Source organism: Branchiostoma belcheri, unplaced genomic scaffold, assembly GCF_001625305.1.
Source record: "Branchiostoma belcheri isolate BF01 breed outbred unplaced genomic scaffold, Haploidv18h27 scaffold63, whole genome shotgun sequence".
Classification (NCBI taxonomy): Eukaryota; Metazoa; Chordata; class Leptocardii; order Amphioxiformes; family Branchiostomatidae; genus Branchiostoma; species Branchiostoma belcheri.
In genome coordinates this window covers 450,205-463,297 of record NW_017804276.1, presented here as the reverse complement: position 1 = coordinate 463,297, position 13,093 = coordinate 450,205, and the positions used below count along the sequence as shown (strand labels likewise).

Genomic DNA, 13,093 nt, shown 5'->3' with positions numbered 1-13,093 from the left:
TGGTCCGTATACTCCCCCAGACAGGCTGCGTACATCATCACATGGGCGATGTAGTGTTGCTCCTGCCAAGAAAACAAAAGAAATTATTTTCTACATGAAAACAAAACCAGTTCACCAATGTCCATGTCCTTGGTGCTGAATAAGCAATCGAGTCGAAGTAACAAAAAAACATCGCGTTGCTGGCATCCCATACTCCTTTCCGACGATAGCTTTAGGAACTTAGAAAAGACGTAAAAAAAAGAGCAGACAGTGCAACTTTATCTCGCCTTACCCTTGTCTTTGACTTTGAAAACGGCACATACTTCCCGGACCTGGCAAAATCACAACTATACCCGGTATTGCAAGTGCGCTTTGAACAAATTGTATAGGAAACTGTTTTTGCATGCCTTCAACTATTCATTGCAAATCTATCAACAGTGTAAGGAGAACACTCAGACGTAAGTGTGCAACTTCCTCTACACTACATGTACAGATGAAGCTGTACTCTCCTGACCTGCACGCCGTGGAACAGGTGTGCCATGGGTCCGTCCGCCATGATGATGACGTCTTCCCCCGCGTGCGTCGCACTCTGGAGCGGGACGGCGCTCTGTTGTCTGTACTCCTTATCCGCTGTACATGATAGACAGAGTTCTGACTTCATTTTCTGTAAGACTCAATGTACAGAAGCCTTCACAGTAGAGACAGAAAAAATAGGAATATTAGAAGCCACAATCTTCCCCCACCAACCTCTGCTTGGATAGTATTCTATTTGACACGAGGAAGGTTTCAGGTCAGAAACGTTATTTGGAAAATTCAAGCATGGTCAATACTCATTTTCACATGAGTTAAGTGAGGAAAGTCGTGTAAAGTGCCTTTCTCAAGGGAACACGATCGGCGATCATGGTAGGACACACGAACCCGGGAGCTCTTGGTTTTAAGTCTGTGTCGAGCACTCTGCCGTTGCGCCACACGACCCCACACTCCAGACAGCCCGTACCTGTATTGACGTCGGTGATGTTCTGCCGTGTGACGTGCGTGGTGTTCCCCCGGGTGGTCTCCTCCAGTCCGTACCCGGCGCCGTTCCCGTACAGCAGGGTGGTGTACGGCAGACCGTCCCAGGTGTAGTCAGGATTGGAGTATTTGTACACGTTTTTCCCTGAAACGGTGATGAACATGTGGTAATCAGAGATCAGGCAGCCTTCAACAAATTGTGTACACACAGATAGACTGAGGGACGGACTAACACACAACGCAAAAATAGCAGTGATATATTTGGTATGTTAGGAGTTGCGGAGACAGGCACAGACACTCACACCCGACCCTGTATACTGTCTTATAATCGTCCCGAACATTGGGTGTCCCCAAACAAAATATGAAGTTAAACCATACCAAATATGGAGTTGAACTATCTCAAATATGGGGTTGAACCATACCAAATATGGAGTTGAACCATACCAAATATGGAGTTGAACCATACCAAATATGGAGTTGAACCATACCAAATATGGAGTTGAACCATACCAAATATGGGGTGTCCCCTGTCAGGGTAGCCCGCAAACGCCAGTGTGTGGGAGTGGTCCGCCGTCACCACAATCAGGCTGTCAGACGTGCTCAGCATGTCTTTAGCCACCTGTGGTGAAGAGAAAGAGACGGCGTTATGTATGCTCAACAGGATAGGATGTTTGCACCCACGTGACCATGACGTAAGTATTGTCGGCCATGATGGGTGGTTAAACCTAGAGGTTGCAAAGTAAATCTGAAGTTGTAAATGTAATTACAGTCATTACTTCATGATATACGTGCTGTCCACTATGCCAGTGGTTTGCATACAAATCTAAGGGTCGGACTCTCCTATGTTCAACTGATTCCCAAGCGTCAACGACTGTGGCGCTATATTAACGTTAACCCATTGTAATGACGTACCTGCACAGCGTCATCAAGCGCCACGGTTTCCTCTAGAGCTTTGACTGCCGTGGCCCCGTGATGGCCGTGGTCAATTCGGCCTCCTGGACAAAAGAAATAATTTTGATTATAGCAATACAGGACTCTAACACACGATCTCGTGTCATTAAAACATTGGATCGTTCGATCGTGACATGTCCAGAATCCTCATTTAACTGGCGACATCTTGCCTATGTGAAATTCTTTATGAGGCACACGAGAGGGTAAAAATAATACACAGACAATGACAGGCCAATAGCAGGATATCAAATACTGTACAATAAAACAAAAACAACAATAGAATAACTCAGTAACCTTCAACTAGCAGGAAGAAACCGTTTGTGTTTTTCTGGAGGATTTGAATCGCCTTCCTGGTCATGTCAGCGATGGTCGGCTCTTCGGCCGGGTCTGAGGTGCGGTCAGCAGAGAACTTCATGTGACTGCTCTCAAACAGACCTGTTTACACAAATAACAACAACAAACAGCTAGGCCTGTCAACACAAATAGCAACAACAAAACATATCTGTCAACACAAATAACCACAGCAATAACGGGCCATTTGCATGCGTTTTATATGACTGTGCTTATTGCTGTGCCAGCAAAATGAATGACTATATACACCAGTAACATTTACAAAACACAATAAATATGTACAGATGTGACATAACATTGAATCCATGTCTGAATAGTAACAGTACAAGTATGCAGACCTAGAAGGTAATCCGTCGAGTCCGGGTCGACATTTCTGAAGTCTGTTCCGTTCCAGACGTAGCGTGCCGTTCCGGATTTACTGTCCTGCCAGCGCTGGATCAGATCTACGCCGTCGTCTCGATCTCCGGATCCGGATTCCGGATCCGCCATGCTCCGGGGCGTGAACTTCCGTCTTCCACCTCCCATAATAACCTGATAGGCAAATAGGCAGACGTGTTTGTGGTCACGTGACTATTCAGCGTCCGCCATCTTGGTGTTTAAGGCTTCCTGTCAAGTCATTATATTCATCTGTAACATTTCCAGTTAAATCAAATTTAACTAGAAAGGTAACATTTGCAAAGTAAATGCATAATGTTTACCTTCGCATATGGTCTGCTCTCTTAATTCTTACTCAAACACATCCATATATATATATGGTGACAGGAGTCTAAATCCCTCCTGCTATGAAATTGCAACATGATGTAACCCAACACCAGTAACCATGGTGACAGACGTCTGGTTCTTGTCATTGTGTTTGGAACGGACGAAGAGGAAACAGCAAAAATAATATGTTTTCCCAGCATTAATATTGGTACCTCTATATCGGGCGCTTCCTCCACCAGTTGATAGGCTATGTCGGTGCAGTTGTTGTCCCGGGCCTCGGCGGTCAGGTCGCTGTCGGCCTCCCAGCCGCGTGCGGCGGAGTGAGCGTAGGCCGGCGACGGCGTGGCGTGGGTCACTCGGGCGGTGGTGACGATTCCTGTCGACTTCCCTTGCAAACGGAACCGTAAAACAAACTTAACCAATTCTTCGGTCAGTAAAGTGTCCTTATCTGATATATATCGATCTGTCCAAGCTCTTAACAAGACATGTGTTATTTCAAGCACATATCGTTTACCAGATACCTTTGACCCAGTGTTGACGCCGCACTTCAGAGAAGCCACGTGACAAACCTCATTGAGTCAGTCTATTGAAGAAGACCAGAGTGACTGGTCACAAACTATAGGTGAAAACATTTCTTTGTGTTGGAACCAAAGTTTTAACTTTAAACTACCAACACAGATGAACTATCATTACAGTAATTTCTCTAGCATGGGCACACCTGCTCTTTCTGCGTGCACGATGATGGACTCTACCTCGCGACCCTTGGAGGAACTGCAGTTGCCGTACCGTGTTCTCCCGTCCACGCCGACCACCCCGCCCTCCACCTTCACCCCGCACAGGAACGCCGTGGCAGTCCCGGCTGAGTCGGGCACTTGCGCGTCGATATTGTAGGTCTACAAAGGAAACGTGATACACATGTCTAATGATACAGTAAGTAGCCATTGTGGCTATAGAACCACAGGGACTCTTTAGATCAATTCTGTAATGTGATTATTACAGCTCTGCAGGAAGCTGCCAAAGATTCCATTCCTAGCAGAAAATCTACTACGTCTCATTCGGTTCCCGGTTGGAATGATGTTGTCAAGGAAAGTCATAGTGCTGCCAGAGCCGCATTTACTTTGTGGTGCGAGAATGGTCGACCCAAACATGGTGTCTTTTGGGAACTTATGCGTACTACAAGGGCAAAATTTAAATACTCTCTCCGACAATGCCGTCGGAACGAAGCCCAACTCCGGGCCGACTCATTGGCACAGAGTTTAGATAAGGGGGGAAGTAAGGGCTTTTGGTCAGCCCTTCGTTCCCAGAACAGCACCAGACCTAGTCTCCCCTGTACCGTAGATGGTCACTCCGGGATGTCGGAGATTTCTAACATGTGGAAGAACCACTACAGTACACTGTTGAATTCTGTAAATACCAAAGTTGAGTCAGGTGTTGCTGACAACCCAGGAATGTATGTATCAGTAGACGAGGTATCAGAAGCAATCAACAAGTTGACCAATGGTAAATCGTGTGATGTTGACGGGATTGCTGATGAGCACCTGAAATATGCAGGTCCCCGGCTGTCCACATTACTGTCCTTGTTATTTTCTGCGGTGCTCCGGCATGGGTACATTCCATCTAGGCTACTCAGTACCGTTATGATTCCCATCATCAAAAAACAGAATGGTAGTGTGACTGATAGAGATAACTACGCCAATAGCGGTTGCCAGCCCGTTTTGTAAAGCTCTGGAAATTTTGCTTCTACAGCGCCTAGAGGAATACCTACATAGTCCGGATAATCAGTTTGGCTTCAAGAAAAACCATGGCACTGACATGTGTGTGTTTGCGTTGAAGGAGGTAATCAGTTACTATCAGAGCCGTGGCTCCCCCGTGTTTGTATGTTTCCTCGACGCCGCAAAAGCGTTTGACCTAGTCAATCATTGGTCACTCTTTAAAAAACTAATTGATAGGCACGTTCCATTGTACATAGTCCGGCTACTCGTAGTCTGGTATAATACTCTGACTTTTAGGGTGCGTTGGGGCAGCTCCCTTTCTGACAAATTTACTGTAAGTTACGGTGTGCCACAGGGTAGCCTACTGTCTCCCTTTCTCTTTAATGTTTACATTTCTGACCTTAGTGTTGAGCTGAACTCGAGCTGTGTTGGCTGCTATATTGGCAGTACTATTGTGAACCATCTTTTGTATGCAGACGACATATGTATTATTTGTCCTTCTGTTAAAGGACTGCAAAAACTTATTTCGATTTGTGAAAGCTTTGGTGATCGCAACGATATTCTCTTCAGCGAAAAGAAGAGCCATTGTATGTACTTTCCATGTGACAGACTTCGGTTGAACTGTGCGCCCCCTTCAGTAAGGCTTTATGGAACTAACCTACAGTATGTTTCTTCTGTGAACTACCTGGGCAACCAGATAACTACCAACCTGTCTGATGACGAGTTAATACTCACATCAGAGGCTTCTACACCAGAGCCAATTCCTTAGTTCGTAAATTTAAGTTTGCCTTTACAGAAGTGAAGCGCACGCTTTTCAACGCATACTGTTCCTCTATGTATTGCGCCCAGTTGTGGACACGCTACACTCTGGGCGCTATTCGCAAACTCCGAACGGCTTATAACAACGTCTTTAGAATATTGTTTTCATATGGAAAATTCGAGAGCGCCAGTCGAATGTTTGTGACTGAGGTTGTCGATACCTTCGATGCTCGCAGACGTAAACTAACACACTCTTTCACCAATCGGCTCCTCAACAGTAATAACAGAATCATAAAACTCGCAATCCACTCAGACTTATCATCCACCAGTCACTACTGGGATCACTATATCGGCCTAGTCTACCGGTAAGGCCCTTCTCGTTTGTATATGTACCGAACCCTACCGTTTTTACTATGTGTGCACCTTGTTATTTTAATTGTTTGTCTACTATGGGCCAATTGCGCTTGAAATAAAGAATAAAGAGATAAAGAGATGTAGTCCAATTTTAGGCTATGCATAACTTTTCTTCCTAATCATTCATACTGAGAGGAGTAAAGGAGGCTATCTGTTTTAGAGCCAACACTCAGCCCAGACGGGGGTCGATATCGTTTACCAGGCAACTACGATTGATTACTTAAGTGCCCCAAAGGACTCACGTGCTCAGAGTAATTGAGGACGGTCGACGAACTAATATTCGTGATGCACGTTAATCCATGGTACATAAGTCTGTGTTTAGGAAATTCTTTCGCAAGGGCACGAAGTATTGTCGCATATCACTGACCTTAGACATAGCAGTGTACGGTAGAGAGTCCATGGCCAACACGGTCTCCTCTCCCGGGTTTCCCGCCTTTTGTCCCTTCAGGATCCGGGCCGTGGTTACCGTGGAGACGCCCATCCCGTCTCCCAGGAACAGCACCACGTTCTTGGCCACGTTCGTGTTTAAGGTCTGCAGGCGGAGAGCGGCGGCGAGGGACGCCCGCGCCATGTCGCTCCAGTACTCGGGCGTGCGCTCCTGGTCGGTGGGTGCTGTTGCTCTTGACTGTGCATGCGCACTGCGCGCTAGCAGATGCGCCGAATGGTCCTCGTCAGAAGAGTCATCGTAGGCTGTCAGAGAAATGTAAATAAAAAGGTTTGCTCATGCTCCCACCATTTTGGTTTGAACATCGTCTGATATGAGATGTTTGTTGTCAGTGTGACACTGACGGCGATGAAGTATGACTGACGACTTGTTCATCAGAAAACGTCTGCCAAATTATTTACACAAAGGGCTTTACGTGCAGTCACTACTATTAGATGTTAGACGTACATGTATGTAGGTAGATGTATGTTTGCCATCTTTCTTTCACGAGTGATCAAACTAAACTAACTACAGCTAACCCCGTTCTTACTGGCTCCGCCTATTTGAACAGCGTCACCTACTAGTATATCAGTCAATCATTCATTAACAGAAACTGTTCGTCGATTTCCTCTTCCTACAAAGTCAACACTGCTCCCAGTTACACAGGACTAAGTCCAATGTTACTGTTTATGTTAAGTTTTTTTTTTTGCTTCTAGAGAAAATGTTTTCAAAGAATTCCATGATGATTGTTTTGGGTTTTGTGTGTTTTGTTGTCTTTTAGATCATAATCTTATACTTTATATAGGATTTACAAGACCTACCGTCGACTCACGCGCACTGCTACCTTTTCCACCACAAGACAATGGAATCATTTACGAACCACCGTGTGTCAGGTGCTTAGCACGCTGTGATCATGCCATTTACATGTACCCGTGTTTGGGGAAATGCTCTCACGTGTAGGGTTGGCGAACACAGCACACTCGACACTCTGTTGTTTTCAATCCCTTAAGTTACATAGGCTAGACTAACGTCCGTATGTGTGAGCAGTGTGTGTGTGTGTGTTTGTTCGGTGAAATGCTAAAAAACGGTAAATCCAAAGTAGAAATCAGACAAAACCTTTCAATTCAAAACCTACCTAAAAATCAGAATTATTGATTTATCTTCTTGTAAACGAGTCCTCTTGACGCGTCTTCACGTTTAAATATGCGACACAAACACGCGACTACGTATACACAACCTTATACCCGGGCCGCGATAACGTTCGATAACGGGTTCCGGACCGGGCCATACCGTAAAGTACGGCCCGCTCCGGAACCCGTTATCGAACGCTTCCATGGCTTCCATAAAACGGTTCGAACGCGTTTCGCCCCAACCGCGTGTGCCCCTTTCGAAAAATTCGAATACAGAATCCGGACGTTGGAATTGATGTTGTTGCATTTTAGGGTTTAGTGTCACCAACTTTTGGCTCATATGATCATCATGCATTGAAAGGCGTGTGTTCTTGGGTGGGTATGACATAAATATAGAATACAACACGGTGTATTCCGCATCGCCCTCGGTCCGGCCCTCCCGCGAGTCGGATCGCCCTCCAGCCTGCGGCCGTGGGCGATCCGACCCGCGGTCGGGCCGATACCTCGGGCGATACGGAATACCCCGTGTTGTATTCTATATATACCTACCAAATTGAACAAAACTCATTAGATACTCGTACCTGGTTTGCCGAACGCTGTCGCTATGAACACTGCCACTAGAAAAAGTCTTGCAGCCATCCGAACTGTAGCCATGTTTTTTGCAGGTGGTTCAGACTGAACTATAGCTAGACGTTCTACGTGTACTACGTGACAGTTAATCATTTATACCCCCGTCCACCAGCACGGTGCCACCAGGGCGCGGCGCCCTTTGCGCGACCTTAGCCCGGTCACACTGGCCGAACTTTGATGGAGCGTTCCTTTAACGGTAGGGACGTGGGCCGAATTTCCACAACGCTCGTCACCGCGCCCAAAATGTGGGGGAAGAATGAAAACACGGGCGTTGGCTTATGCTTAGGTCACAATTCAAGAAAGGGGCCCGCTCGGCGCGTGTTCGGCGTGTTTTTTGGCACTACCGAACGGGACCTGGACGGAGACCGGCGGGCTTCCCGACGGCTGCCGGCCTATTTTTGGCCCCGCGCGGTCGCCGAATCGATTAACTCAGAGTTAAACTTCGGTCCCCGTTCGGTGAAATACGCCGAAGCGACGCCGTAACCTCACTGCCCGGGACCCGTCGGGCGGCCGAACAGGCACCTGCCTAAGGTTATGACGTCACATGTGCTGATCAGTGCATCAGATGGTCAGGAAAAGGGGGTTATAGGGAGCATAATAAACTCCTGCCTCAGACTACGTCGCACAGTTCACCACGTGTGTGTTACATCGTGTACTTGTGTGTGTTACACCTTGTATTTGTGTGTCAGAATGTTGAAGGGCAAGGGAAAACAGCCGGCACGGCTCTCTTGCCAGCTTCATAAAACAGATCATAGCAGGAATAGAATGTGTCTGACATTATCTCTTGTTACATCACATGCCTTCGTAATGAAATGGAAGCAGAAGTTATTGGCATTCATTTTCAGTCCAAATTTCAACAGAAGTAACGATATTCAGTGGTTTTATTGCTCAATAGCAAGGAGCTGCCACAGCACACTTCCTGCGTCACTGCTGAAGTACTTCCTGCGTCACTGTTGAAGTACTTTCGAAAGTAGGCCCTCAGTGACTTTTGCGACGCACCGTTTCTGCCTGCCTCTCTTCTCCGGCTACCAATGCCAGAAGACCTACATGTAGGTTGTACTGGTGATGCGCTATCACCAATCTCAACTTTCAGACGGGCTTTTAAGTTGTCTGCAGGTTGCACTGAACGCTGCATCGCCAACTTCAGTCTTCAGTGTACTCTTTACTTGACGTGTCGTACATTACAAAACAAGTGAACGGTAGCAGGCAGTGCAGCGCTTATATATGTACCTGCTCAAAAACACGAGAGGAGCCCGTCGGGATCCCGCCAGGAACCCGCCAGGGACCTGACAGATGCCCGACCGAACTGTAAGAGCCGGTCGGCATCCTACCACACGCAGCACGGGTCAAGACGGGCGACTGACCGGGCACCGGAGGCGTCCCTGACAGAAACCGGCCGCAAAAGTTTATGAATATTAATGAGAGCCGCCGGCCGGAGCACAACCAGGCCCCGATAGGGAGCCGTAAAGGAACATTTAATTGTGACCCTGACAGTACGGCGCACGCTCGGCGTCATGACGCCGGCCGGCGTCTACACCGAGGACATGCCGAACGGGCGCCGTTTCAAATGTGACCTAAGTTACTGGGTAATGAGGCCGTCTTCGTGGTGTAGACAGTTTGGGCATTCAGTAGGAGACGACGTATCCGTATCTATCAGGGTGATCCTTCCACTCTATAGCCAACTTGGTCTTGAATACATTTACTGAGATGCTGTTTACTGTGGCTGGTGACAGTTTATTCCAAATTGGGGTTGTTCTTGCAGGGAAGAAGTTGGACCTGGGTCCATTTGATTTTTGTACCTGGTACTTGTAGGCATGCCCTCTAGTTTTTTTTAGATAAACTGGGCGTGAACATTGACCTGTTACAGAGGTTACAGTGATTTTCTGTCCGCAGTTTATCAAATCCATGTGAGATCTTGTACACCTCAATCACATCGGCTCTCAGCCTACGGAAGTACAGTGTTGGTAATCCCAATACTCTAAGTCTGTCGGGGTATGGCAGATGTGAAATGGATTGCACGAGGCGCGTTGCCCTACGCTGCACTCTCTCCAGAGAGTCCTGATCCCTCTTTGTTTTTGGACTCCAAGTAACGCTCGCATATTCGAGGTGGAGTCGAACAAGGCTTTTATACAAGAGCAAAAACGATTCCACATCCAAGTATCGGAAAGTGTGCTTAATGGTTCCTAATACTTTGTTTGCCTTATTGACTTGTCCCTGGACATGCTGAGTAAAGGTCAATTTATGGTCAATCAATACCCCCAGATCTTTCTCCTCCTTTATAGTACTCAGTGTGTGGGCTACACCATTCTCTTTCATCATTGTATAATTGTGTTGAGGGTTGCGTTTTCCAAGATGCATAACTTTACATTTGTCTGGGTGGAATTTCATCTGCATCTTGAAAGACCATTCCTGTAAGATGTTCAAGTCAGCTTGCAGACATCTAAGATGTTGACTTTTTTCACACTCTTGAACAGTCGTGTAAATCTTAGTGTCATCTACGAACATTGACACAAAGTTATGCAGACTTTCTGGAATGTCACACACAAATATCATGAAGAGTAAGGGTCCTAAAACTGAGCCCTGCGGAACTCCGCTAGTGACAGGTTTCCAGCTCGAACTTTCCCCATTTACAACCCTTTGTCTCCTCATGGTCAAGAAGCCTCGGATCCACTTAAGTAAACTCTTGCCCACGCCGAAGGACTCAATTTTTCCAAGTAGACGCTCATGTGGCACTGTATCGAATGCCTTAGCATAGTCAAGAAAGATCACGTCAACGGGTAAGCCATGGCTAAGTGCCTCTGTCCAAACATCAAGAGCCTCTAACAAATTTGTAACCGTAGACTTCCCTTTAGAAAAACCATGTTGTTCCGGGCACGCCAAGTTATTTAACTTGATATGTTCAATTACTGTGTCTGAAATTACCCTCTCCAGCATCTTGCAAATTACTGAGGTCAGGGATACCGGTCGATAATTTGCTGGGTCTTCTTTACTCCCTTTTTTTAAAAATAGGGGTAATATTGGCCTCTCTCCACTGTTCTGGTAGTTCAGAAGACTCAAGGCTTGATTTGCAAATCATGGTCAGGGGTTTAACCACCTGCTGAGCAACTTGTGTTTCGAAATGGTTGTGATATGATGTATCCTTCTGTGGATGGCTGGGCAAAGATGTCTGTTGCCACGCCGACAGATAACTATAAAGAGAGGAGACAAGAAAAAGCTCTGATGTTTTGTTTTTCACTTTGATGCAGTGATATGTGATGTTGGCTGTGTATATGTGATGTTCCCACTGAATCCAAACCATCTGTACAATGACTTGCGTCAAAATTTTAAAATGTAGGAACCTTGTTTTTTTTGGCCCGCCTTGTTTTTTTTACCCACTCGCATAAGATTTGGAGTCTACGGGGGATGTCATCCATAAAATTTACTTGTTGTGGCCTGAGGAGGGCAGCATGGAAAAGGTAGAAATTGGCCAAATAGTGCCAGTGGAGACAGTTTGCCACTACATTTTTCAGGCTCTTGGCACTGACCATCTAAATGAGCTCCTCAATCACTCTCAAACAATTGCAAGGTTGTAAAGCTGCCTGCAGCGAGACTTGTCACAATGACGGAGCGAAATTTTAAGTGTAGAACAAACGTAAACGCCCCCTCAGTGCTTGACAATGTCAACAAATAGTCCTGTGATTGTATTTCGGACTTATCAATGATTCACATTGTACAGGACATACCTACATGTACAAGGTACAGTTCTCACAGGTCACAGTCTAGACAATGAGGTGTGTTCCCCGGGCTACATAAAACAATAAAACTGACTGATGATAGTGAAACGCACTAGCTAGGTGAGTATCCAAGAGTGTTGAGACTTCAGCGCCACCTATTGAGAAAACGGTCACCTGGTACTAGTATCATATAGCCTGGGTGCCATCTCCAGTAGTATTCACCCGCTCTATAATGTCGCTAGCTACCACTGGTTGTGACATTATAGAGCGGGCGAATACTACTGGGGATGGCACCCAGGCTAAGTATTATACCCAAATGATCTGTGATTTTGTGTGGATGTGCCTCAGATATAAACCAATAGTTAACACGCCAAAAAGCAGTTACTCAAGCAACTGGATATGATTTTGAAAACGTCAGACGTTTCAGCTAGTATCCACTAGCTTTCGTCAGTGACTGAGGGACCAGAGGGGAAATGCAGGTTTATAAGCACAACCTACTGATTGATATGCAAATAAAGTGAAGACAAATGTTTTGGAAGTCGAAAAAGGAACAAAAGTCGACGTCAGACAAATCAAGACAAGATAATGCAAATTAGACAGAAAGCCCCTATTATACAGAACAGGAGCTTTAGTGTTGTCTGTCCTCGGGGCTGGGAGTGCCAAACAACAAGCCTTGTGCCGGAAAGATCGCCCCGTAGCCCCCCTTCCCTGTTGAGGGTGGGGTTGTACATTCTTTCATATCATGATTGCCTCTTTAACACCCCGTTCCCACCAGCGTGTTTCGCGGTCTAAGATATCAGTGGACTCGAGTTTGAAAGAGTGGCCCTGGTTGTGTTGTAGGTGGTGGAAAATAGCTGAGGAGTAGCCGTTGGCACTAGGTCGGCAATGTTCTTTGTATCTTACTTTGAGCGATCGACTTGTCTCTCCGATGTAGGTGTTGTTACAATTGGGCTCCTCACATTTGAGTCTGTAAATAACATTCGCCTTGGTACCTTTGTGAGGTCGGTCCTTAGGGTGTACCAGTCTTTGTCTGAGGGTTGAGTGAGGTTTGAAGTTAGTGGCTATGTTGAAGTTTTGGAAGATCCGTCGAAGTTTCTCAGATACTCCTTGGACATACGGAATAGTGATGTTGACCTTGTTTTTGTTGGTCAATGGTTTGCACTTCTGGGTTTTCTTAGACTTATCCGAAGGTTTGAGCGCTTTGTTGAAAGTCCAGTTTTGGTAGCCATACTTAGCCAGGGCACCTCTGAGGTGTCTATGGTCGTCCGTTTTGGCTTGGTCTGAAGGTGATAATGTGGTCTGCACGATGGAAGAGAG

The 13,093-nt window shown here is 46.3% G+C and overlaps 1 protein-coding gene across 1 annotated transcript in view; it reads right to left on the bottom strand.

Annotated features, from left to right (window-relative positions):
* Positions 1 to 8,113, bottom strand: part of LOC109483236 (alkaline phosphatase-like) — a 12,179-nt gene extending 4,066 nt beyond the window's left edge. The window contains exons 1-8 of the mRNA XM_019786217.1: positions 8,015 to 8,113; positions 6,247 to 6,569; positions 3,713 to 3,887; positions 3,207 to 3,382; positions 2,631 to 2,823; positions 2,236 to 2,376; positions 1,903 to 1,985; positions 1,501 to 1,609 (exon numbers count right to left, since the gene is read on the bottom strand). Coding sequence (XP_019641776.1) covers positions 1,501 to 1,609; positions 1,903 to 1,985; positions 2,236 to 2,376; positions 2,631 to 2,823; positions 3,207 to 3,382; positions 3,713 to 3,887; positions 6,247 to 6,569; positions 8,015 to 8,087 — 1,273 coding nt within the window. The 5' untranslated portion in view covers positions 8,088 to 8,113. The remainder of the gene's footprint in view (positions 1 to 1,500; positions 1,610 to 1,902; positions 1,986 to 2,235; positions 2,377 to 2,630; positions 2,824 to 3,206; positions 3,383 to 3,712; positions 3,888 to 6,246; positions 6,570 to 8,014) is intronic.
* Positions 8,114 to 13,093: the final 4,980 nt, after the last annotated feature.